The sequence below is a fragment of the Trachypithecus francoisi genome, unplaced genomic scaffold, assembly GCF_009764315.1.
Source record: "Trachypithecus francoisi isolate TF-2019V2 unplaced genomic scaffold, Tfra_2.0 Lachesis_group5, whole genome shotgun sequence".
In the NCBI taxonomy this organism is placed as follows: Eukaryota; Metazoa; Chordata; class Mammalia; order Primates; family Cercopithecidae; genus Trachypithecus; species Trachypithecus francoisi.
Window position 1 is genome coordinate 15,407,311 of NW_022681470.1, and position 27,397 is coordinate 15,434,707.

General features: G+C 39.7%; 2 protein-coding genes across 3 annotated transcripts in view; both read left to right on the plus strand.

Moving 5' to 3' along the window:
- PCNX2 (pecanex 2) overlaps positions 1 to 27,397 on the plus strand; it is a 314,758-nt gene that overhangs the window by 166,087 nt on the left and 121,274 nt on the right. The window lies entirely within an intron of this gene.
- On the plus strand, positions 6,310 to 6,835 carry LOC117076316 (putative 60S ribosomal protein L39-like 5). Its single transcript, XM_033199661.1, has one exon. It carries the CDS (start codon positions 6,356 to 6,358, stop codon positions 6,509 to 6,511), a length of 156 nt encoding a protein of 51 aa, XP_033055552.1. The 5' UTR covers positions 6,310 to 6,355; the 3' UTR covers positions 6,512 to 6,835.

Below are 27,397 nucleotides of genomic sequence, written 5' to 3' on the forward strand. Positions count from 1 at the left end.
CTAAAGGGCCCAGGCCCTGTCCGCACGATATTCTCTACCTCCCTAAGCCCCCAAATCCCCCAATCCCTCTGAGGTCTGGAGAATGACTATTGCCTAGTCTCCTTAAGTCTGCCAGACCTGGTAAAAAAAAAAAAAAAAAAGAAAGAAAAATGGGCGCGGGACCCGGGCACAGTGGCTCCCTCCTGTAATCCCAGCACTTAGGGAGGCTAAGGTGGACAGATCTCGATATCAGGAGATCGAGACGATCCTGGCTAACACGGTGAAATCCTGTCTCTACTAAAAATACAAAAAATTAGCCAAGCATGGTGGCAGGTGCCTGTAGTCCCAGCTACTCGGGAGGCTGAGGCAGGAGAATGGCAGGAACCTGGAAGGCGGCGCTTGCAGTGAGCCGAGATCGCGCCACTGCACTCCAGCCTGGGCGACAAGGCAAGACTCCATCTTACAAAAAAAAAAAAAGTGTGGGGGTGGAAATATTGAGTTCCAAGGCCGGAACCCACCAGACAAATTAAATGCAGCCTGTGTATTGAGTTGGTGGGTGGGACACTTCCTACTGAATGGCGCCCTGGGCTTGCATGTGTGTGGATATGTGGGTGTGTGTGTGTTGGGGGCAGGGGGCGGTTGGGGAGGGTAGGAGGGCGGTGAGAAAGAGATGTGGGACCCTCCAGCCACACATCCTTCTTTCTCGCTCCTTCATTTCCTCCATCCGGTCCCTCTCTTTATCTTGCTTCTTCAGTCATTCCTTTCTTTTAAGAGCTTTTGTTATTCATTGGTGACATTTCTGGTTGTCTTGGTCTTTAGGGTACAGTAAAAAGTGCAGATGAGGATATTTGGTTGCAAGGAATATTGATTGTTACAGAAGCAAAGATGACAAATAATCTTTCATGACCTCCCACTGGCCCTGAAAATGTTCTTAAAAACCATTGTTGGCTGGGCACAGTGGCCCATGCCTGTAATCCCAGCACTTTGGGAGGCCGAGGTGGGTGGATTACCTGAGGTCAGGAGTTTGAGACCAGCCTGGTCAACATGGTGAAACCCTGTCTCTACTGAAAATACAAAAATTAGTTGGGCCTGGTGCCGCAAGCCTGTAATCCCAGCTACTTGGGAGGCTAAGGCAGGAGAATGAATCATTTGCACCCCAGAGGAAGAGGTTGCAATGAGCCGAGATAGTCCCATTGCACTCCAGCCTGAGCGACAGAGCACAACTCCATCTCAAACACAAACAAACAAAAACATTGTTTTTAAAAATCATGATAACTTTGGGTTGTTATAGGATGTAGAAGCAGAACTTGAGAAAATCCTGCCATAGGATCATTCTGCCAGCATTTCCAGAATACATTAAACTTAAAATTCTACAGGATTTTAAAATTTTAAAATTCTACAGCTCAACATGGGACATAACACTTTTGCCACTTAGGAGATCAAAATGAATGCATGAGGTTGTATTTATGATACAGCTGTATGAATGATCACACCAGAACCGTGATGTGTGGCTTTCTCATGGACAGCCACACTGAGGATTCAAGTTATTTGACATTGAAGTTTCTAAATGGCATTTTCCTTATTTTGTGAGGACAGGTAGAAAGTCTTGAATTAAAATTGAGCCACTTTTTAAAAAGTACATACTTACACAGAAGTACTTGTTCAAAATACTTAGTTCAAAAAAGCAATTGTTCATTCATTGAGCACTTCCTGTGTGCCTGTCAGGCACTGCACTAGGTATTATACAAAGATTATTAGTAATACAAATGATGCCAAATCTTTGTTTGCTATTTTCTGTGGGCCAGGAACTGTTCTGAACACTTTGTGCATAATAACATACGTAATCTTCACAACAACTTTGTGGGTGGATACACCTCATTTGACAGGTGAGAAAACTGAGGCACAGAAATTAAGTGAATTGCCAGAAAGTCTCCTAGCTATACAATGGTAGGGCAGGATTCAAAGCCAGGCAGTCTGGCTGTGAGTCTGTATTTTGTGATACTGCCTTCCCTGCTTGGAGAGTTTGGAAAAAGAGGCAGACAAGTAAAGAGATAATTACAAGAAAGGATAATAAGGGAGGCGATAGCGGTAGAGTTTCATGAGCGCTAGTGCCCACTCTAACCTGAGAGAACCAAAAACAATGCTCACCTTAAGCTTTGAGGAAGAATGAGTAAGTCAGGCAAAGAAGGCAGGGAGGGAGTGAGTTACGCAGAGGAAGTTGCATGTGTAAAGGCACAGAAGCAAGAGAGGAGTTGGCACATTCCAGAAACCGCGAGATATTTGGGAAGTGTGAAAACCTGGAAAGGGGAGTGGATGGTTGGGAAAGTAAGAGATGAACCCGGAGGTGTCTGCGAGATGGATCTCGAAGGACCCAGCATGCCATGCTACAGAGTGTGGACTTCATTCCTGCTTCGGCTGATGGCTGTTAAGCAGAGGAAAAACAGATCAGAATTGCATTTTAGAAATATCTCTTTGTGGAAGTGAATAAATGATGAGAAGGCATGGAGTCTTGAAACTGAGTAGGAAATTACTGCAGTCATCCAAGCAACTCATGAGGACTTGAACCGAGGTGGCAGAAGTGAGGGGAAGAAGGGAACAAATTCAGGAGGCATTTGAGAGAGAGCTGATTACATTTAGTGACCAGATAGATACGGGGGAGAGTGCACTGCGGGTGAAAGTCACTTCTGGGAGAGCTCTCAGCATACTTCAGTGACTAGATGAAAGGGGGTGTCATTAACTAGACTAGGGAATAATAAAAAAGAGAAAGACGTTTTTGGGAAAAGGATGTTAGCTTTGATGTATTAGATTGTAGAATGAGAGCAATAAAGCTCAAAAATAACCTGGAAAAAAAGGATTTTTCTCATTTTATAACAATTTTTAAAATTTACTTAAGTAATACCTAAATATATTCTTATCATGATAAAATTAGAAAAGCAATGGAAAATACAAAGAAAGTCTGTTTTTATGCATCTCTCTCTGTCCTTAACCCTAACCTATTCCTATGGATAACTATTGTAAGTATTTTGGAATAAATCCTCCCAGTCCTCCGGTGTATTTACACACACACACACACACACACACACACACACACACAAATTTAAAATATCAGTAGGTTCATTCTGTACCTGCCTTTTACCTTCATTTTTTGCTTAAAATATGTGTTAGAAGACTTCTCCTTGACAGTATGTATCATGTTGCCTCTTCCTTCTGACCCCTGCACAGAACGCAGCATGTACTATAATTTGACGAGTTATTTCACTATTAACAGATGCTAAGTTTGTTTCCAGGCTTTTCTGTGGTAGTTGGGACTTCTTGGGTCACAAACCACGGAAACCCAAATGAAACTGGCCTAATGACAAAAGAGTATTTTTTTTTTTTTTTAGACGGAGTCTTGCTCTGTCACCCAGGCTGGAGTGCAGTGGCGTGATCTCAGCTCACTGCAACCTCTGCCTTCCAACTTCCAGCGATTCTCCTGTCTCAGCCTCCTGGGTAGCTGGGATTACAGGCACCTGCCACCACACCTGGCTAATTTTTGTATTTTTAGTAGAGATGGGGTTTCACCGTGTTGGCCAGGCTGGTCTTGAACTCCTGACCTCAGGTGATCTGCCTGTCTCAGTCTCCCAAAGTGCTAGGATTGCAGGCATGAGCCACCGTGCCCAGCCGGCAAAAGAGAATATAACAGTTTACATAACTTATTGAATGACCCAAAGGCATTAATGATGGCATTGAAGTTCTGTTTTTATTTCTCCTTCTCTCCCGTCTGTTGACTTTATAGTTAGACTTGCTGTCTCTGCATGGTGGTAATCATGGTCACTAGCAGTTCTACATTTATAGCATTCTTATGACTAATAGTCCTCCCCCAAAAGAAAGAGTATCTTTCTTGATAGTTTCAGCCAAAGTCTTGGAGTGGGGGAGAAGTCTCATTGACGTTTTGTGTCACATGTTCATTCTTGAACTAGGTACAATGGCAGGAGGGATATGGGTTCCCTAGCTGATGAGTCCTGGACTGCCTGCCCACCCCTGGAATTTCAACCAAACCACAGGGACTGGAAGTCAAGGGAAGCAGATGGAAGTGGCAGGTGGCCACTGCATTGGACTACACAGGAGGTCATGTTTAACATACTGGTGCCTGTGAGTGTTTTAGAAGCATAGACCGCTGGGATTGGACTTGCCGGCTCAAGAGGATGAGCTTGAAAGGATCTCAGTAGAGAATCGTTCCAAAACACGTACTGCTACCAACAGGGATGACCAGCATTTAAGAAACAGGTAGAGCAAAAAGGATGTAACAAAAGTTTGGGAAATGACCCATGAAACAAAATTAAGTACAATATAATAGAAAGTGAGAAAGAAAACAGTTTTAAGAAAGAAGGAATAGTTCAGCAATGCCAGAGCCTTCAGAGATCAAAGCTCGACACTGAAATGCCACTACTAGATTTAGCAACAGAGAAGCCACTGGTAAGGTTGACAGCACAGTGGTCCTGACACCGTTAGAGTGAGTTCTTCAAGGTCAGGTACTCCGTTCTTCCTTCTTTGTATCCTCTGTGCTTTCTTTAGTGCCCTTAGTAGGGTGAGGTCTCAATACCTATTTGTAAATGACCAAGTATATTCATTGGTCACAGGTCAGTGTATTTAAATGTGGGTGTTTGGGAACTTTGTTATGTGCTGTTCAGTGAGGCTGTCTTTCACGGAAAACTCGACACTCACAACCACTTTAGGGCTGTTGATTCTTTATTGGTCCAGAGGAGGTGAATGGTGTTAAACATGATGTTTTTGTTACCTGTGAAGGATTTAGTCCATTGCCCTTGCAAGAATAAGCATGCTAAATACGTATGATGCAAAGACTAGTCTGCAATGTGCACGTAATGACGTAATGACGCCATCTCTACATTTAAAATGCAAGCATTGACACTTTTAGTACAAGAACTGAGTCCTTAAGCATTCCAACCAGGAAAACCATGAATAACAAATGGTATTTCCTCTGCTGCCATTAATCTTAGCATGTTTCCCTCTGCTTCCTCCAAGTTTCTGGATGATAACATCTGCACCCATCTCCTTCACAGGGTCGGTATGTGGACTAATTCTCATTATCCTGAAATAAGATGGTGGTCATAGCATCCCTACATTATGTTTTGGGTGAGATAGTTTTGATTCATGCTCCATTTTCAGTTTATTTTTAGCTCGCTTTCCCTCACTGTGCTGAAGAATGGACTTGTCAGATTTATTGATCTTTTTCATAATTCTGGAATTTTCAGTAAGGTCATTTCACAGTTTTTTCTCTGTTGGATAAGACTAACCCTCATAATAACATCAATCCATAAGGCCTAGTGTTCTTCACACCCTACGGCATCCTATCCTTAAGAAAGTACATTTGCTCTGATAAAACTTAAATTGTCTACAGCTTTCTATGGAAAATTTGTCTGGATTACATACCAGCCACTTGGTTGTCATTTGAAAGTATAGATAACAAAGAAATAATGAGAGAGAAAACGAGAATGAGAATGAGGAGAAGAAGGACCAGTACAGTAGAAGTTTAGTTTATATTCAACTAAACCTGGAAGGTGGTTGGTTGGTTAATTGAAAAAAATTAAGTAAGAAATAATAAATGATACCTCTATACTTGTCTTTATTGTAATACCTTAAAAACTGACACATTAACTTCCATTACCAGTATTCTGATGGAGGGCAAGGACTTCCCTTTGAGTGGGAATCTACAGAATTACTATATGGTCTTTTTCAGTGAACTATGCCCATGATACATTTTCTAGGGTGTTCAATTTCCATTTCTGTTTTTTATTCTCCTTGAATTGAGATGTTAAAATTTTGTGTGAAACAGTCTGAAAGTAGTCCACGTTTTCTTTCTTCCCAATTCTCTTCTCATTCTTATCTAGGTCCACAGCAATGTCTTTAGAAACTTGCCTTCATCAAGTCATTAAGCATTCCACTTAGGTGTGATAGACACAACTGTCTTTCATTTGCATTCATATTACAAGAAGTTTTTTTTTTTTTTTTTGAGACAGAGTCTTGCTCGTGTCACCCAGGCTGGAGTGCAATGGCATAATCTCAGCTCACTGCAACCTCTGCCTCCTGGGTTCAAGTGATTCTTCTGCCTCAGCCTCCCAAGTAGTTGGGATTACAGGCACCCACCACCACGCCCAGCTAATTTTTGTATTTTTTTAGTAGAGATGGGGGTTTCACCATGGTGGCCGGGCTCGTCTTGAACCCCTGACCTTGTGGTCCGCCCACCTCGGCCTCCAAAAATGTTGGGATTACAGGCGTGAGCCACCGTGCCCAGTCAGATTTTTTTTTTTTAAATATATTTTGGCCCCTCTTTTCCTTTCTCTGCCATCGTGGTGTGTTCTTGCCTCCGCTTCTCGCCATGTCTTCTCACAAGACTTTCAAGATTAAGCAATTCCTGGCCAAGAAACAAAAGCAAAATCGTCCCATTCCCCAGCAGATTCGGATGAAAACTGGAGATAAAATCAGGTACAACTCCAAAAGGAGACATTGGAGAAGAACCAAGCTGGGTCTATAAGGAATTGCACATGAGATGGCACACGTATTTGTGCTGTCTGAAGGTCACGATCACATTACCATATCAAACTGAAAATGTCAACTATCTGGAGAGTTTGACATGTTTTCCTCTCTGAATCTATTATGAATGTGTTGGTTGGGTGGGTTCAGTAATAAATATGTGAGGCCTTTCATTAAAAAAAAATATATATATATATATGTGTATATATATGTATTTTGGAATAATTCTAGATTTACAGAAAAGACATGGAGATAGTATGGAGAATTCCCATATACCCCACACCCTGTTTCCCTGTTACTAATATCTTACATTTGTATGGTACATTTGTCATAATTAATGAGCCCAAATAGTGTGTTACTATTAAAGTTCATACTTTATTCAGACATCCTGAGTTTTGTCTAATGTCCTTTCCATGTTGGAGGGTCCCATTCAGAATACGTTGAGTTATCCTGCTTCCTTAGGCTCCTCTTGGCTGTGATAGTTTCTCATGTTTTCCATGTTTGTGATGACTTGACAGTTTTGAGGAGTACTGATCAGGTATTTTATAGACTATCCCTTGACTGGGATTTGTCTGATCCTTTCCTCGTATTTATATTAGGGCTATGTGTTTTGGGGAGGAAGACCACGTAGGTCAAGTATCATTCTCATCACATTATATCAAAGATTTATGGCCAGGCACAGTAGTGCATGCCTGTAATCCCAGCACTTTGGGAGGCTGAGGTGGGTGGATCACCTGAGGTCAGGAGTTCGAGACCGATCTGACCAACATGGTGAAACCCGTCTCTACTAAATACAAAAAATTAGCCAGGCATGGTAGCGGCCTCCTGTAATCCCAGCTACTTGGGAAGCGGAGGCAGAAGAATCACCTGAACCCAGGAGGCAGAGGTTGCAGTGAGCCAAGATTGTGTCATTGTACTCCAGCCTGGGCAACAAAAGCGAAACTACGTCTCAAAACAAAACAAAAAAAGATTTATAATATTAACATGAATCATCATATTACCATTAATGTTAAGCATGATTAACTGCCTTAACTATTGTTCAAAAAGTTTTTCCACTGCAATTTACCCTTTTGTCCTCTTTTCCATCCTATATTCTTTGGAAGAAAGCCACTATGCACAGCCCACATTGAAGGAATGGGAAGTTATATTTCGTCTCCTTTGGGGGAAAGTACCTAAATTATTTGAATTCTTCTGCACGGGTGATTTGTCTAAAGAGACAAATTCATTCATTCATATTAATATGGGCTCAGATATTTATTTTGTACTTGGGTTATAATCTAATATCACCTGTCTCCCAAATTTTTTAAACTTTGGCTACTTGAAGCTCTTCAGTTGGCAGCTTTTGTGATATAATCCCACTTCTCTCTCTCTTTCTCTCTCTCTCTCCCCCCCCGCCCCGCAACTCCCTCTGTGTGTGTGTACTTTTGTGTACTTTCTTTCTGTCACTACAGGATGATCTAGGTTCATCCTCACATACTTCCTGTCCCAGTCCTAGAATAAGCCATTTCTCCAGGAAGCCGTGTTCTATTTTATTGGAGAACAGTATTGATCTGGGTACTAGATGTACTTATTGATACTGGGGTGTCATTGCATCTAGGCATTCTCAGCTGAAAGAGCAAGGAAATATATGTGTGTATATCATCCGTATATACACATATCTAGAAATATGTCGGTATGTCTGTAACCACCTGTATCGGCATTAAACTAAACATGAGTTCAAATTGATGTTTTCAAATCTAATCCATTTCTACATGGATCATTCTAGCCTTTTCCCCTTGTTTACTGTAACTTTCCATTCCAATCGTGAGAAACTTAGCTTCTACCATTTGTCATTTATTTTGTTTACTGTTCAATTCCAATACGCATGTACAGTCACCCGTTGGTATCTGTGGGGGATTGGTTCTAGAACCTTCTGCTCCATAGAATTGCCTTTCTTTTATGCCTTTAACAGCAATTACTTGACCATATTTGAATGGGTCTATTTCTTGAGTTGTTTTGTTCAATTAATGTATGTTTCTATTTTGCTAATACCATGTTGTCTTGATAACTATCATTTTATAGTGAGCTTTGAAATAGTGTGATTTTTTCAACTTTGTTTTTCTTCTTCAATATTGTGTTGGCTATTCTATTTTTGTTTATTGTTGTTTTGCCTTTCATACAAATTTTAGAATCAGTTCTCTAGATCTGCAAAATATTTTGTTAGGATTTTGAATGGGTTTATGCTGGATCTGTAGATCAAGTTGTAAAGCATCAACGTTTTACCAATATTCAATCTTCCAGTCTGTGAACATGAAATATTATTCCATTTATTTAGATAGTCTTTGGTTTCTTTCTTCAGATTTCTATAGGTTTTTGCATATAGATACTGTACATATTTTATTATATTTACACACACATATTTTGTCTTATTTGGTGCTATTGTGGAGGGTGTATTTTTTTTTTAATTTTAAACTCCAGTTGTTCCTTGCTAGCATAGGAGAAAGCAGTTGACTTTTGTTTATTGACTTCCTATAGGGCAACCTTGCTATGCTGACTTATTAGTTCCCGGACAGTTTGTTCTGAATCTTTTTGTTTAATTTCTTTGTACCGAACTTATAGTTGGTAGTTGGCTCTTTTTAAAAAAAAATTTTGTTGTTGTTGTTGTTGTTGTTTTTAAATCTACTCTAACACTTTGTTTCTTAATTTGTGTATTTAGACCATTCACATTTAAATTGGTTGTTGATATAGTTAAATGAATATCTGTCATGTTTGTAACTATAATTTTGATGTTTCAAGAATGTTACATAAGTGGAATCATACAATATATAACTTTTGGGGATTGTCTTTTTCACTCATTTTTCTAAGATTTTTTCACACAGTATTATTCATCCAGGTTGTTGTGGAAATCAGTAATTCATTACTTTTCATTGTGGTAGGTAGTTCCATGCTAAATTTTTAAGGAAAATGCCAGAGTGGCTATACCATTTTATATTTCCGCCAGGAATGCATGAGTAATTCATTTTCTCTGCATCCTTGTCAGCATTTTATATTCCCACTATTGTTTTATTTTAACCACTCTGATGGATGTGTAATTATGTCTCATTGTGGTTTTAATTTACATTTTCATAAAGGTTAGTGATGTGGAATATTGTTTAGGTGCTTATTCTCCATTTGTATATATTCTTCTGTAAAGTGGCTTCACATAGTTTTTGTACAATCTAGATTGGATTGTTTGGGTTTTTACTGTTTAATATTGAGAATTCTTTATATACTCTATTTTTTTTTTCTTTTTTCTTTTTTTTTTTTTTCCTTTCTTTCTTTCTTTCTTTTCTTTTTTTTTTTTTTTTTGAAATGGAGTCTCACTCTGTCTCCCAGGCTGGAGTGCAGTGGCGTGATCTCAGCTCACTGCAACCTCTGCCTCCTGGGTTCAAGAGATTCTCCTGCCTCAGCCTCCTGAGTAGCTGGGACTACAGGCGCATGCCACCATGCCTGGCTAATTTTTGTAGTTTTAGTAGAGACAGGGTTTTACCATGTTGGCCAGGCTGGTCTCAAACTCCTGACCTCAAATCCCAGACTCCCAAAGTGCTGGGATTACAGGCATGAGCCACTGTGCCCAGCCCTATATACTCTAGATTCGATTCCCTTGTTGGATATGTCATCTGCAAATATTTTCTCCCACTCTGTAGCTTGTCTTTTCCTTCTCTTAATAGGGTCTTTCACAGCACAAAAAGTTTTAATTTCAGTGAAGTCTAATTTTTCAGTAATTTATTTTATTCATCATAATTTTGTGTGAAGTACAACAATCTCTTTGCCTGGTTCTAGACCCCAAGATTTTCTCCTGTTTTCATTTTTATTTTTTTTCCTAAACCATTGTTTTTGTTTTTTGTTTTTTGAGACAGAGTCTCACTCTGTCACCCAGGCTGGAGTGCAGTGGCAGGATCTCTGCTCACTGCAAGCTCCGCCTCCTGGGTTTATGCCATTCTCCTGCCTCAGCCTCCCGAGTAGCTGGGACTACAGGTGCCCGCCACCAGGCCCTGCTAATTTTTTTTTTTCTTTTAATTTTTAGTAGAGATGGGATTTCACCATGTTAGCCAGGATGGTCTTGGTCTCCTGACTTTGTGATCCACCTGCCTTGCCCTCCCAAAGTGTTGAGATTACAGACGTGAGCCACTGCGCCCGGCCTTTTTTTCCTAAAAGTTTTATACTTTTCATTTTATACTTAAGTCTGTGATCTTTATTGAGCTAATATGAGTTATGATACTTAGGTAAAGGGTTGTTTGCTTTTAACTTTTTTGCCTATTTATATCTAATTATTCCAGCACCATTTGTTGAAATGACTGTCTTTCCTTCCTCTCATTGCTTTTGCACCTTGGTCAAAATCAGTTGCTCATGTTTGTGTGAGTATGTTTCTGAGTGCTATATTTTGTTCTGTTGACCCATCCATTTATTCCTCCACCAATACCAAGAAGTCTTGATTACTTTAGTTGTATTGAAAGAGTTGAAATTGAGTAGATGGATTCTCCCACTTTATTTTTTCCCAACATTATTTTTGCTGTTCTAGTTACCCTTACCTTTCCTATACATTTTAGGTTAATTTTTACTGTATCTATAAAAAAACATACTTGCTGAGATTTCAATAGGAATTGCTTTAAACTTCCGTATCAGTTTAGAGAGAATTGACATCTTTTGTATGTTGAGTCTTCCAATCTGTAACTACAGTAGCCATTTATTTATTTTTTGATTTCTTTCATTAGAGTTTTTTAACTTTTAGCTTATAAATTCTGCACAAGTTTTGTTAGATTTACAACTTATATAATCCTTTTTTTGAGTGGCTATGAATTGAATTGTATGTTCAATTTCAGAATGTATGGTTTCATTGCTAGCATATAGAGATACAATAGATTTTTGTAAGCCTGAATTTACTTACTAGTTTTGGGAGGGTTTTTTTTGTTTTTTTTGTTTTGTTTTGTTTGTTTGTTTTTTGTTTTTGTACATGCCTTGGGATTTTCTCTGTAGGTAACCATGCCATCTGTAGGTAAGGATCATTTTATTTCTTCCTTTCTGATCTGTTTACATTTTACTTCCTTTTCCAGTCTTATTGCACTAGCTAACACCTCCAGCACTATGTCAAATAAGAGTGGTGAGAGTAGATCCCTACCTTCTTCCGGACATTAGAAAGAAGGCATACAACTTTCACTGTTAAGTATGAGTAAGTTGTAGTTTTTTGTAGGCCTTTATCCAGTTGAGAAAGTTCCCCTTCTATTCCTATTTTTCTAAGCAATTTTACATAAATGAAAGTTCCATTTTGTCAAATGCTTTTCCTATATTGGATGATGTAATTCTGTGATTTTTATTCTTTAGCCTGTTAATAGAGTGGATTACATTGATTGATTTTTGAAAATTAAACCAACCTTGCATCCCTGAAACAAAACCCATTTGGTTATGGTCCATAATTCTTCTTAAATGTTTATGAATGCTATTTGTTAATATCTTGTTAAAAATTTTGGTCTATATCAGGAGAGAGATTGACCTATATTTTTGTGTATGGGGTTGTGGTCTTTTTTTTTTTTTTTGAATGGAGTCTCCCATTGTCGCCCAGGCTGGAGTCCAGTGGCGCCATCTTGGCTCACTGCAAGCTCCGCCTCCCAGGTTCATGCCATTCTCCTGCCTCAGTCTCCCGAGTACGGCTAATTTTTTGTATTTTTAGTACAGACGGGGTTTCAACGTGTTAGCCAGGATGGTCTGGATCTCCTGACCTCGTGATCTGCCCGCCTCGGCCTCCCAAAGTGCTGGGATTACAGGCGTGAGCCACCGCTCCCGACCAGGGGTTGTGGTCTTTTGTGTGTATTGTCTTTGTCTGGTTTTGGTATCAGGGTAATACTGACTTCATAAAATGAATTGTAGTATCCCTTCCTCTCCTATTTTCTGGAGAGATTTTGTGGAATTAGCATTAATTCTTTAAACATTTGTTAGAATTCTCCAATTAAGCCATCTCATCTGGAGAATATTTTGAGGGAGTTTTAAATTTATAAGTTAAATTTCCATAATAGTTGTAGGGATATCCAAATTACCTATTCCATATTGGGTTTTCTGATAGCCATGTTTCTGAAATGATCTGTTTCTTCTAAATTGACAAATTTACTATTGTTCTGTTGTACTATGTGTTGTTGTTCATAATATCCCCTTATTGCCCTTTCTACATCTGCATATTCCTTAGTGATACCTCCTGTTTCACTCCTGATATTATTAATTTGTGTTTTTCTTTGTCAGTCTTTCTAGAGATTTCTTAATTTTATTGATCTCTTCAAAGAGCTAACTCTTTGTTTCATTGATTTTATTTTTGTCTTATTTGTAATTTCATAGATTTCTGCTTTTATCTTTATTGTTTTCTTCTCTTGCTTGGGATTTATTTTGCTCTTCTTTTTTGGGGAGGCTCTTGAGGTGGGATATTGTTATCAATTTGAGATTTTTCTTCTTTTCTAATATATGCATTTAGTGCTATAAATTTCCTTCTGTGCACTGCTTTAGCTGTGCTCCACAAATTTTGAAGTGTTATACATTCATTTTCATTCAATTCAATGTATTTTTCTTGTTTCCCTTAAGACTACTTCTTTGATCCACGAATTATTTAGAAGTGTGTCATTTTCCAAAGGTTTGGATATGTGTTATCTTTATATTATTCATTTCTAGGTTGATTTCTTTATGGTCTGAGTACACTGTATGATTTCATTTCTTTTCATTTTGTTGAGTTTTTTTGTTTATTTTGGTGTCTATGTGTTTGTGTGTGTGTAGCCTAGTATATGGTCTATCTTTGTATCTGTCCATGAACACTTAAAAAGACTGTGCGTTCTCCTGTTCTTGGGTGGAGTATTCAATAAAAGTTGATCATATCCTGTTGCATTATAATGTTGTTGAGTTCTGCTATATTGTTATTTTTTTCTGTCTAATTATTCTATCAATTATTGAGGGTGATGTGTTAAAGTTTCCAATCATAATTGTGATTTTTCTGTTTTGTCTTTCAGTTCTATCAGTTTCTGCTTCACATATTTTGCATTTCTGTTGTTTGCTATATACACATTTAGGATTGGTAGGTCTTGGGGGATTGATCCTTTTATCATTACATAATGTCTTTTCTGGTCATTTCTTTGCTTTCTCGGAGGTTTATTTGCTAATGATGTCACTGCTCCTGTTTTTGGTTGATATTCACATAATACATATTTTCTCATCCTTTTACTTTCAAACTGTTCATATCATTACATAGGCAGCATATAATTGAGTTATGGTTGTTATTCCATTCTGCCAATATTTGTCTTTAGTATATTTAGACCATTTCATTTAATATAATTATTGATGTGGTAGTGTTTATGTTTGCCTTTTTTGTTGTTGCTGTTTTCACTTTGTTTTTTCTTTATCTTCTTTCTTGTTTCCATGGATTATTTGAACTACATTTTCCGCAAGAACTCTCAAGATACTAATCATAGTTATATCTCCTGTATGATAATTCCAACATCTATATTATATTTGACTCTGGTTCTGAGGCTTGCTGGCTCTTTAATTCTTTAAACTATGTTTTTTCTTGCCTTTTGCTATGCCCTTCATCTTTTGTTGACAGTTGAACCTGTTGTATCAGGTAACAGAAACTGAGGTAAGAAAGCATTTGGTGTGAGAATTTATGTTACTCTAAGAGTTAGGCCATGTTTAATGTTGCTTTAGCTGTGAGTCTCAGAGGCTTCCGATTTTTCTAGTGTCCTTGTTTTGGTCTCATCTTGACTTTTGGTTTCCCTTAAAGCTTCTCCTCAGCAACAGTTTATGTCTTGTAGCTCTGTTATCTGTGATCTAGTGTTACTATATTGAGTTCCTATTGGTGTGCTGGTTAGGTGTGGGGTAGGGGGAGCATTCTATTATCTTCCAATTAAATCTATTTGTAATTGGGTCTGTGTCTCCAGGCTGTGACCTTCACAAATGTTTCCAAAGTGGTAATTTTTTTTTTTTTTTAAATACCCTCTACTTCCTTCCCTGGTTGTAGTAGTCTCAATGTATTTCCTTGAAGCCCTGACTCCCAATGACTATGTTTCTTCCTCCCTTCCTCTTTCCAGTGAGATAAACTGGAGTAAACTGGTGTGGAAGGAAGTTCTTTCTCCCATGTGGGATCGGCTCCTGCACAGTGCTGTGCTTTGGAGGATAAGCCTGTGTGTTTTGCGTTGTTTAATCTTTCCCACCTCCTACTAGAGCTGTGAGGGGATGTTTCTTGATCTTCACCATGAGAACCTAGTGGGGTTTCTGGAAGTAAAACCCCTGAAAGTATAGGCCCTTCCCTAAGGCCATGGTGCCCGTGAGTTTCTTAATCTCATGCTAGGCCACCCTCAGCCTGTAGCACTTCATGAAAATTATCATTTAAATGTTCCTAGGAGTTTATGGCCACAGCAGCTTTTGCCCCACAGAAGCTAATCTCCGTTGTGACTTTTTGGATGCGCCTGTCACTCCATAGTCCAGAGTGGCAGTGACTGCTGCAATATCAGTGATCTGATGGGTCAAGACGCGCCATCAGTTTTCTGTTTATCCAGTTTCTTCTTCTTGTAAAAATAACTTCCAAGCTCTTTACAATGCCACAGCAGAAACCAAACGTCTCTCAAGTCTTTCTTTCAAATCACAAGCCAGATTTTGTACCTTCTCTGTCCAAAACCCTGTAATGACTCATGACTTCATACAGAGTAAAAGTCTAACCCGTGACGCTGGCCCAGCACCAACTGGTCTCTGTTCCTACTCTGACCTCCTCTTCTGTTCTTCCTCATGCCCACCCCAGGTAGACTGGCAGTTCCTCCACTATGCCAGATGTGCTGTCCCTGGAGACTCCATGCTCTGTTTCCTTTGTCTTTAAATGCTCCTCCCTTGATATCCACTGGACTTGATCCTCTTTCGAGCCTTTGCTCAGATCTCACCTTTTCAGTCAGGTTTGCCTTGCCCACTCAGTTTCATATTGTAATTTTACCCTACTTCACCGTCCACCCCAGCTTTCCAATCTTTTCACCCTTTTATGTACTTACATTACTTTTTACCTTTTTGTCATAGCCTTCATCATCTTACAACATACTTTATAATTGTTATGATATTATTGTCTCTCCCACTATAATGTTAAGTTCCATGAAGCAAAAGATCTTTGTCTCTTTTGGTTACTGATAGAACCCCAATTTGCAGAACACAGTCAGGCACAGAGTAGATATGAAATAAAACTCTGGAATGTTGAATATTGATCTTTTACAATGACTGTTCACTAACATATCCTAAGTCACTTACAGCAGCTGACTTGAATTCAGTGCTATTCAAGTCTGCACAGGCTCAGGAGTAAAGACTGGTTTGCCAGAAGTTCCATGCAGCCACTGCATAGGCAAAACACATTTTCTGGACTTTCAGGGATACATTTTCACTGTCAGCTGCCACCCAGGATGGTTCAGGGAAAGAATTTCATAAGCTCTGCACTATGCCCGAAAACAAAGAATGCACTTCTAGTGCATCTGTGTTCCCAGGAAGACCGGAAATGCCTCAGTGATGAGACCACTGGTGTATTTCTTTCTTTCTTACCTTATGCAACATCTAACAAGAGGCAGGTTCATAATAATTACTCAGCAGATATTGACTGAATTCATTTGAGAGCTTCCGAGATGGAAAACTCTTTTTTGAGAAATAAACTCTTAGCTTGGATGCAGTGGTTGGGTGGCGTTTTATTATTCTAGAGAGATGCTGACTCAGTGATGGGGGAATGGAGTAAAGGGAGAAGAAAGGCTTTTAGACTAAGCATGTGGATTACTTAGAGTTCCTCCTCTGGCTTCTCAAGGTGTATGTTTTGATTTTCTTGGCTTCTTATGAATCTTGTTCAGCTGTCTAGCTGCTGCCTGCTGTCCTGTTCACAGTGGGGAGTTAGCACAGGGCCAGTAGAGCTGGCGGCTGCACTGTGAGTTTGTTCCTCTGTGCTGTCTAGTCATCAGAGTTCCTCTTGCAAAACCAAGAAGAATAAACCACAATCTGCTTCTAGCTGTAAATCTACCCTGGGGATGACAAGCTGATGTCACCCAACTAGCCAGCTCACTGCATTGTGACCACAGCCTGTGGCTGCATTCTTAGTGTTGTGTTGTGTAATTGCAGCAAAGTGCCTGCACAGACCCTACACATCCCTTAGTTAAACATTTACAGCCTAACGCACCCACTTTTTTGTCTTCTGCTCCCTAGGACAGCACCCACACAGAAAGAGGATGATTTCCCTTAACTCAACCCCTGTAAGTTACTGCAGTTCATCTCATGGGAGGGGCTGAAATACATGCTAGCAACTCCTCTTACTTCAAAGTAAGAGTCAGCTTTTTCTCCCTACTTGGGACATCAAGCCTAGCATGCAAGACTGAAAATTTTTTTCTTCATTTTTGCTTAATTCTCATGCCAAAGTATACTATAATAAATATGTGAAGTTAGTTATATTGTTCAAAGATGTACACAGGCACATTTATCCCTGCTAATACATCAAAGAAGCATTTACGAATGCCTGTCTTTTTCAAAAGTTTGCATCACTCTCTGCTGAAGGAGCCTGCTCACTGGTTAAATGTTGCAGTCCCTCCGGGCAGTGGTGTGCCTTCATTAATAGAGAGAACTGAAGAGCCAGAGCTGGTGAGTCTTCTGAGGAGCAGGGAAGTAAGGTGTGCTTAAGGCGCAAAGGCTGCTTGAGTGGCATCAGGGAATTCAAGACAGGTGACAACTCTAGAGTCACTTGCTGAAAGAATTTTGAAAACCTTCCTCATTCAGCACCTGGGAGTGCCCTCTGAAAGGCCCTTCTTAAAATGCTTCCAGAATAGAGAACTCAGTCTGGTGAAGAGCCAAGGAAGCCTTTTCCTTGCAAGGCTGACCACTGGCATCTGCCTTCCCGTGCTGGCTGTAGGCATCTTGTTTTATAGGATGTACATTTAGAACCTGCAGATTTCAATTCCGTACCAGGTGCTCATATTTAGGACAAGATCTTCAAGGTCACAGCTTTTCCCATTCTTTCTTTCCTTGAACTAGCAGTTTTGGAAGTACTTTGAGTGGTCCAAACCATGGTGTTTCTACCTTAGGTGAAAAAAGGCTATGAATGAGACTGAGATGGTTACTATACAAATTTGAAACATCCAGGGAAGAAGAGAGGATAAATACCTGTCTTACCCGAAAAAGCAGTGGCAATTATGAAGATCTGACACATAAATGAGAATCATGAAGCAATAGGAAAAATTCCATTGAACCCAAGCTCCTATAGCCCGTTAGCTTGATGAACTGGGACAACACCTGAGGCCTTCAATCACTTGTTTCACCTTCTGAAAAGCATTTACTGAAGTACCTACTATGAGCCTACAAATCTTCTAGAAGATAAAAGTAAAACTGTAAATAATACCAGTGTCTGCTGCCAATGGCAGTGCATTCTAATGGGGGATGCCAGAGAGATAGATATATAAAAAATAATTTGGGGTTGGGTGTGGTGGCTCATGCCTGTGACCCCAGCACTTTGGGAGGCCGAGATGGGTGGATCGCTTGAGCTCAGCCATTTGAGACTAGCCTGGACAACATAAGGAGACCCCCATCTCTACGAAAAAATTCAAAAATTAGTTAGTGTGGTGGCGCTTCTTGGAGAGCTACTTGGGAGGCTGAGGTGGGATGATCGCTTGAGCCTGGGAGGTTGAGGCTGCAGTGAACCATGATTATGCCACTTCACTCCAGCCTGAACAACAGGGCAAGATTCTGTCTCAAAAAATTAAAAAATGAAAAATAATTTCGAAACAATCTCATAAGTGCAACCAGTAAAACAACATGAATGTATGAGTACTTATAGTGTTCTTGTTCTTGAGCTAAAAATGTACATGGATGATCTCATTCAATCTTCACAATAAATTTCTGAGGTAGGTAGCATTACCAGTCTGCTGTGCAGATGAGAAAACTGAGCTCAGTGGACTGAAACCCATCTCGCAACTAGTAAGAGGCAGACCTAACATCAGAACCTGGGTCTGTCTGACTCCGACGCCCATTCTTGCTGCCAAGATTCTGTACAACTTTCCGTGTGATAAAAAATTATATACCTCATATTTTAAGAGTCTCTAGAAAGAGACGTGATTAGGACAGTGGAAAGAATGATAACAGGATAAACTTTGAGGGGATGTCACTTTGAACTACTTCTTTATTCCATTTTATTTCTTCTACTGACATATTTGTGCCGTTTAAAAGTCATTCTCTTATATTAGGAATATAAAAGTTAATTCATCAGTATCTGCCTTTAAAAGTATATGTGTGGTGTCGTTACACTACACAGAAAGTGGTATGCTATTTAAATAATATAAATTTAAATATATATTAGATTTAAATAATATTATACCACTTTATATGTAGTGTAAGGAACTTTAACATTTCTCCTTCCCATCCTTTGTGCTATTATTGTCATATACTTATTTTTACATATGCTAAGAACACACAATCCATTGTTTACTATTCTTGCTTTAGAGCAAAATTGCTCTTTCAGAGCAATTAAAAATTTCTAAACATGATTTTATTTATTTCATTCCCAATGTTCTATATCTTTGTGTAGATCCAAGTTTCTGACCTACATTATTTTTCTTCTGCCTGAAGAACTTTCTTGAACAGCTCTTGAGTGTAGGTCTGTTGGCAAGGCATTCTGTCAGTTTTGTTTGCATGAGAAAGTATTTCTCTTACATTTTTGAAATATATTTTCGCTGGGAATGGAATTCTATGTTGATAGTTCCACAAGATGGCGGTTCTCCCAACCATCTTAGCACTTTATAGATGTCCCTCTACGACCTGCTGGCTTGCATGTTTTCTGAGGAGTCTTTTGCAGGGCTTGCCTTTGTTCTTCTCTGTGGAATGTGTCTTTTTTCTGGCTGCCTTCAAGATTTTCTTTTTGTCGTTTGTTTTCAGCAGTTTGAATGTATGTCTTTTGTTTCCAGCAGTTGTTGCATGTGGTTTTGTTGTTTATTTATTCATTTGTTCATTTGTATATTTATGCTCCTTAGTACTATCTGATCTTCCTTTTTTTTTTTTTTTTTTTTTCTGTGAGACAGGGTCTCCCTCTGTCTTCAGGCTGGAGTGCAGTGGCACCATCTCAGCTCACTGTAACCTCTGCCTCCTGGGTTCAGGTGATTCTCCCACCTCCGTCTTCTGAGTAGTTGGGATTACAGGCGTGTGCCACCGCCGCCCGACAAATTTTTATATTTTTAGTAGAGATGGGGTTTCTCCCAACCTCAGGTGATCTGCCCACCTGGGCCTCACAAAGATCTGGGATTACAGGCGTGAGCCACTGCTCCTTGCCTGAGCTTCTGAATCTGTGGTTTGCTCTCTCATTTTGGAAATTTCTTGGTTATTATTTATTCAATATTTCTTTTGTTCTTCCCTCTTCCTCTTCTCTTTCTGAGGTTCAAAGCATGCCTATGTTAGACAATTTGGTATTGCTCTGAGGGTTTTGGATACTCAGTAATGTTTCAGTTTTGAACTCAGTTGTATTTTTGTGTGTCAGTGTGGGCCATTGCTGCTGACCCGTCTTCATGTTCACTGATATTTCCTTGACTGTGTCCAGTGTGATGAACCTGTGGAAAGAAAGCCTTCTATATCTGTGACTGTGTTTTCCACTTCTATCATTTCCACTTGACTTTTTATTTTATAGTTTCCATCTCTCTGCGGTGATTACCCGTTCAATCTTTCATCCTGTGTTGTTTTCCAGTACAGCCCTTAACATATTAATCACAGTTCTTTTAAATCCCTTATCAGATAGTTCCACTCTATGTGTCATCTCTGAGTCTTACTTTGATTATGGCTTTATCTTCTAGGAGTGAAATTTTTTTCTTGTCCTTTTGTGTGCCTCATAATTTTTGGTTGACAGCTGAATGTTTTGTGGAGGCCCATAGAGACTGAGATAAATAGTTTTTATGCCTGAAAATGAACATACATTTCCTTTGCTAGACTTCTAATATGGGGGGAGGAGTTGAATGAATCTCATTGGGTAGTGGGACAGTGTTGAGCTTCGTTGTTGCTGTGGTTATCCTCAGGGCATCGTGGACCCTGGATTCCTGGAGGGATAACTCGTGTTCAGGTTGGAGAGTGAGGCGGGGTTGCCAGAATGAAATCTGCTGGGTCCCCAGCTTTCAGGCTGCACCTCAGAGTGGCTGTGTGCGCTTATACCTTTCCCTGTCCCTCTCCCATTGGTATATGTTTTACTCTTAACTTGCAACTTGTTACCTTGGTGGCAGGGGGTGGGACACGGAGGACATTCTGATTAATTTTCTAATGAAACCCCTTGGTCTCAGGGATGTGTCCTCAGCTTTCCTCCCTCTCCCCCATCTGTAATCCGGGGCCCAGCAGGTGTTCCTGCCCCTTCCTCAGAAGGAGAGTTTCTTGTTTTTAAACAATCCGTTTTTTTTAACTCCCCCCAGCTGCAGTGAGTTTTCATCAGTGCCCTAAAGACAACAGCATTTACTGACCTTTCCTCCAGGGATTACGATTTTTATTCCATCGGAGATATGGGGGAAGGGCCTGGCAGAGCCGCGCACTCCTGTGCATGTCTGCCGTTTCTCCCTTCAGGTCTGTGCCACATCAGACATGTTCTTAGGGTGCCCACCAGTCTTTTCTGTGAACACCCTGTAGAATTCTGAGAGAAAGAGCCAGCAATTTCTATGGCTCCCTGAGGCTTTACACTGTCCCACCAGGCCACACATAGCTATGTTCACCAACTCATCCACTCCACCGGCCACAATCTTCCCACCAGCTTTGGTTGCATCTGCCCCAGGTGAGTGAGTGCTTGTTGTCCTGATTCCCCTCGAAGGTGTCTTTCTCTCCTTAGATTGTGGACTAGCTGTGGTACAGGAAAGGATTCCCAATCCAGGCCCCAAAAGAGGATTCTTGGATCTCGCGCAAGAAAGAGTTTAGGATGAGTCTGCAGTAGAGAGTGAAAGCAAGTTTATTAAGAAAGTAAAGGAATAAAAGAATGGCTACCCCACAGACCGCGCAGCCCAGAAGGCTGCTGGTGGCCCATTTCTATGGTTCTTTCTTGAGTCTGTGCTAAAAAAGGATTATTCATGCCTCCCCTTTTTAGACCATATAGGGTAACTTCCTGACATTGACATGGCATTTGTAAACTGTCGTGGCACTGGTGGGAGTGTAGTAGTGAGGACTACAGAGGTCACGCTCATCCCCATCTTGGTTTTGGTGGGTTTTGGCCGGCTTCTTTACCTCAACCTGTTTTATCAGCAAAGTCTTTATGACCTGTAATTTGTGCCAACTTCCTGTCTCATCCTGTGACTTAGAGTGCCTTAAGTGACTGGGAATGCAGCCCAGTAGGTTTCAGCCTCATTTTACCCAGCTCCTATTCAAGATGCGGTTGTTCTGGTTCACGTGCCTCTAAGAGCTGTTTGCTCTACAACTCATTTCTATAATGAGAGTTTTAGAAAAGTCACGTATTTGAAGTTTGTGGGTTTTTTTTTTTTTCATTGTGAGGATGGAAGAAACATGCTTTACAGCTTTGTATATCCCAGGGAAGAAACCAGAAGCCTTTTGAAGTATTTTAATTTTACATGAAATTTGGTATATTAGAGGTTTCTGTTTGTCAAATGTCAAAAATACAACTCAAAATTGAAACTACACTGCTTCACATAGCTGGAATGTCCAAGCATGGATCGTGATTGAGGCATAGCCTTACCCAGGACAAACAATGTTAGCAGGGCTCTTTGTTTTTGTGAGTCAAGGTCTCTGTCACCCAGGCTGGAATGGAGTGACTTGATCACAGTTCACTGCAGCCTGGATCTCAAGGGCTCAAGTGATTCCTCCTCAGTCTTCTGAGTAGCTGGGACTACAAACTGCACCCAACCTTGTTAATTCAAGTTACATAAAAAGGCTGTCTAGGCCGGGCACGGTGGCTCAAGCCTGTAATCCCAGCACTTTGGGAGACCGAGACAGGTGGATCACGAAGTCAGGAAGTCGAGACCATCCTAGCTAACACGGTGAAACCCCGTCTCTACTAAAAAATACAAAAAACTAGCTGGGTGAGGTGGCCGGCGCCTATAGTCCCAGCTCCTCGGGAGGCTGAGGCAGGAGAATGGCATAAACCCGGGAGGCGGAGCTTGAAGTGAGCTGAGATCCAGCCACTGCACTCCAGCCGGGGCGACAGAGCAAGACTCCGTCTCAAAAAAAAAAAAAAAAAAAAAGGCTGTGCGTGTTTGTGTCTGTGTGTGTATAGTACATGATCACATGCAGAAAATGCAGGAAGGATAACTGCTCAAATAGTCATTAACTGTGACTGGTACTGGAAGTTAGGTTAGAGTAAAGCAGGTAACAGAAACTTTCACTGTACACTTTGTGTAATTCTGTACTTTTTAAAAAGTGAACTCGTATTATTTTGATCTAAAAAGTATAAATGTGGAAAGTTTCAGTGTTTACGAGAGAAAGATTCAGTTACATGGAAAAGTCACTACATGAACCGTCTCATTCCTGTATATGCTAGATTGATGAAATGTTATTACAAATAGAAAAACCTCAGGACAATGTGCAAGTTAGATATCCAGAGAAGTATGCAGGAGATTCGACGGACAGGATGGCGTTACAAAATGTTGCCTTATAGCTCATACGTTAACATTGTTTATCTTGGTGAACTACCACGTGGGTAAAAGCAAGCAGCATGTATCCTGATAGGAGGTGAATGAACTTGGCTGTCATACCCATTTCCCAAGGGCAGGATTCGCTACACACAAGATTATAACAGACCTTTAAGAGGCAGGAAGCCTGTAATCCCAGCACTTTGGGAGGCCGAGGCAGGCGGATCACGAGGTCAGGAGATCAAGACCATCCTGACTAACACGGTGAAACCCCGTCTCTACTAAAAACACAAAAAGTTAGCTGGGTGTGGTGGCTCGTGCCTGCAGTCCCAGCTATTAAGGAGGCTGAGGCAGGAGAATCGCTTGAACCTGGGAGGCAGAGGTTGCAGTGAGCCAAGATTACATCACTGCACTCCAGACTGGGCAAGACTCCATCTCAAATAAAAAAGGAGGAGAGGAAGCTCCCAAAAGCAGAATTCAGGAAGCTGCTTCTCCACAAGGAAGAGAGAGCTAAATAGAATGCAGTTCAAAGACAGAGGAGCTGTTTCATATATGGAATAGTTACAGGAAGGCTAACATGGAATTAAAGAAGCAGGAAACTGAAAAGGAAGACAGAATGTGTGCACAAACTGTGTCATTTCTACCACTTCACCCCAAGGTGAAATTAGAAAGATACTTAGAGAACAAAAGCATCTCTTCCTCATCAGTCACTTTCATTATCTCCTGTTTCTTCCTTATTGAAGTCCACCCTTGCTTCCTTCCTCAATGGCCCACCTCCCCATACATCCTTAACCTAAAGCTCCATATCCCAACACATGCAGAAACACACAGACCCAGAATTACATTTACTTCCTAATTCTCAGGGGTCCAGAGGAGACCTTTGAGTTTTGTGCATTCCTACATCTTGGTAGATTGTAAAATTTCAATGTGCAATGTCTACTTCATTTGCATTTATGGATATGCTAATTAGCAGTCATTAAATATGACCTTAAAATAATATTTTCTGTCTATTGTGTTCTCTTAAGGGTCTGAATGTGTCTGGCTCCATAAGATCGGCTAATCAAAGAATCAGGGTTTGTTGCGTTTCCTTTATTAATGCCACATTTACTTGCCTAAGTAGCCTACTCCTGCTGGATAATGTCATCCCTGCATTGTTTCTGTTTTTCTTCTTAGTGAAAATTTCCCAAACTGTACTTCACAGATGACAAACTATTACCCCAGGTTCCTTCCTTTCTGCTTATATTTTAGTCTCCCTTAGTAATTTTCTTTTCACTCTTCTGTTTTAGGTTAATCAGATTCATCTTGCTTGATGCCTCTTGTCTGAATAATCCTGAGATTCTATTGCTAAATACGGTGTTTATTGCCATATAGCTCTGGTATCCTCTATGAGGTTTAAAAATAACTCTTTTAGTGCTAGTTTGTAAGGGATGTTTATGAATGGGTGTTGAATTCATTTTTTACATCCTTTCTGCACCAATTGAACAACATATAGTTTTTCTTTTTTACTTTCTCAACTTTGTGAATTACATTAACATGTTTTCCTAATACTATATCATTATGAAGTGGACCAAATTTGATGATGATGTGTTTTTATACATTCATTGATTCATTTTGTAAATATTTCATTCAGAGTTTTTTCACTTATATTCATAGATAAGAATATATTTTCTTTCTCATAATATCCTTGTCAAATTTTTACGTTAGGAAATAGCCTGCCAATATGGACTGTGAAGCTTTTCTAAGATGCGCGTTTTAAGGCAACACCTTCTCCTCTACAGATTGCTTTACCTAGGTTCTAAAAGTTCTAATTGGCACTACTGCTTTTCATTGTCATTCATTTTAAAATATGTTCTAATTTTCATTATAATTTATTCTTAACTGTTATTTCCATTGTTTTTATTACATGCAAATCCAAAGGATTGTGATTATTACAGTTATTCTTTTGCCACCTTTTTATTATTGACTTCTAATTTAATTGCAAAACAGTGTGCATGATACTAATTTTTGGCATGGATCAGACTGCTTTTGTACTTTAGTAAGGCATCAATTGTTGTAAATGTACCTATGTTTGAAAATTATATTTTTTTGGTTGGTTGTAAGAGTCTAATACTCATATCTCTTAGATGAAGCTTGTTAATTCTGTTGGTCAAATATTTCATATGCTTCTTTATTGTCTAATTGAACTATCATTTTCTGAGCTAGGTATTTTAAAAGCTTCCCCTATGGTTATAGATTTATTAATCTTTCCTTGTAATTCTACCCATTTTTACTTCAGATATTTTTGAGACTACATGGCTAAGTGTATACATTTCAATTATTTTATCTTCCTGGTGACACTCTCCTTTCATCATTATGTACTGCTCTTTATTCTATTTTGAGTAAAAGCCTCAGTATTTTGCTTACTATTAAAAGAGGTAAGGAAACTTTATTTGGTAAAAATGTATTAATTTTTTTAACATTATTTTACCTAAAATTTTTAGGTGACTTTAATATTTCTTCTAAATCTAACAAGATTTTAATTTTTAAGGCAGACTGAGAGTCTGTATTTTGATAGGCAAATTTTATCTATTTACATTTACTGAGATTACTGATATGTTTAGACTTTTCTACCATGGTATTTTTTGTTGGCTTTATGTTCATGATGCTTTTACTTTGCTCTCCACCTTTTCTTTCTTACCATCTATTGAACAAAATGAACTTTTTTGGTCCTTTTTTTTCCTCTAGTGCTTTGAAAATTGAATACTGTGCTTCTAGCCCTTTAGTGCAATGACTTGCAATATGTGGTCCCCAGATTGGCAGCATCAGCAGCATCACCTGGCTTTTATCCAAAAGTCAGGTGATAACAAATGCTGGTGAGGATGTGGAGAAATGAGAACCCTTGTGCATTATTGGTGGGAATGTTAATTAGTAAACCACTATGGACAAAAGTTTGGAAGTTCCTCAAAAAACTAAAAATAGAGTTTCCATATGATCCAGCAATCCCACTGCTGGCTATATGCCCCCAAAGAAGGGAAATCAGTATATTGAAGAAATATCTGCATTCCTATGTTTGTTGCAGCACTATTCACAATAGCCAAGATTTGGAAGCAACCGAGGTGTCCATCAATGGGTAAATTGATTTTTTAAAATGTGGTACTTATCCCAGCACTTCAGGAGGCCGAGGTGGGCGGATCATGAGGTCAGGAGATCGAGACCATCCCGGCTAACACGGTGAAACCCCGTCTCTAGTAAAAATACAAAAAATTAGCCAGGTGTGCTGGCGGGCGCCTATAGTCCCAGCTACACGGGAGGCTGAGGCAGGAGAATGGCGTGAACCCAGGAGGTGGAGCTTGCAGTCAGCCGAGGTCGCGCCACTGCATTCCAGCCTGGGCAAACAGGGCCAGACTCCATCTCAAAAAAAAAAAAAAATTGTGGTCCTTATACACAATGGAGTACTATTCAGCCATAAAAAGGAAGTCTATCATTTGCAACAACATGGATGGAACTGGAGGTCATTATTTTAAGTAAAAAAAGCTGGGCACAGAAAGACAAACATCATATATTCTCATCTCTTTGTGGGATGTAAAAATCAAAACAATTGAACTCTTAGAGACAGCGAATAGAAGGATGGTTACCAGAGGGTAGTTTGGGGGTAGTAAGGGCACATTGGGAGGAGGTGGTGATGGTTAATGGGTATAAGAAAAATAGAAAAAGTGAGTAATACCTAGAGTTTTATAGCATAACAAGGAGACTGTAGTCAATAATACAACTGGGCTCCCACCTGAATTCATTAATGTGGTTCCCCATGAATCTCCAAATTTCTTCTCATCTCGTCTGCTCCTTTACAAGCACTCAAGAGCCTCAATTTCTTCACTGTTTTGTCACTTTGAACTCCATGCATCTTTAACTCAGCAGCCAGTTTCTGCGATGCCTTTCAGCCTTGTATACCCCTTCAAGTTCAAATATTGGTAATTCCAAATTTGGGGTGAAGTTAACTGAAGATGAGAAGGAACTAACTGAATAAAACAAAATGCAAAAAAATGGCAAATGATAGAATGAATCTGGGAGATTAGTAAGGATGGAGCAATAGGCTAAAAGGTGATGAGTGGGATTTGGAGAGAAAATTGCACTTTAATCAAATGGATGTATAGCTTCCTAAAGCAATACCCAAATATAAGAAAATTCTGTAAGTAGCCAGTTATTTCATTAAAGGAAGGACAATGTGTGTGTGGAGGAGGGTGTCTTCAGAGTGAAGATAGCATATGCCTTATTGCAGATGTATTAGCAAGGAAAAGTTTTGGGGTCACCTTTATTTGGAGACATTTCTCTCG

What these genes read in the sequence shown, in the direction of transcription:
- LOC117076316 (XM_033199661.1), top strand. Translation starts at nt 6,356, where the DNA reads ATGTCTTCTCACAAGACTTTCAAGATTAAGCAATTCCTGGCCAAGAAA.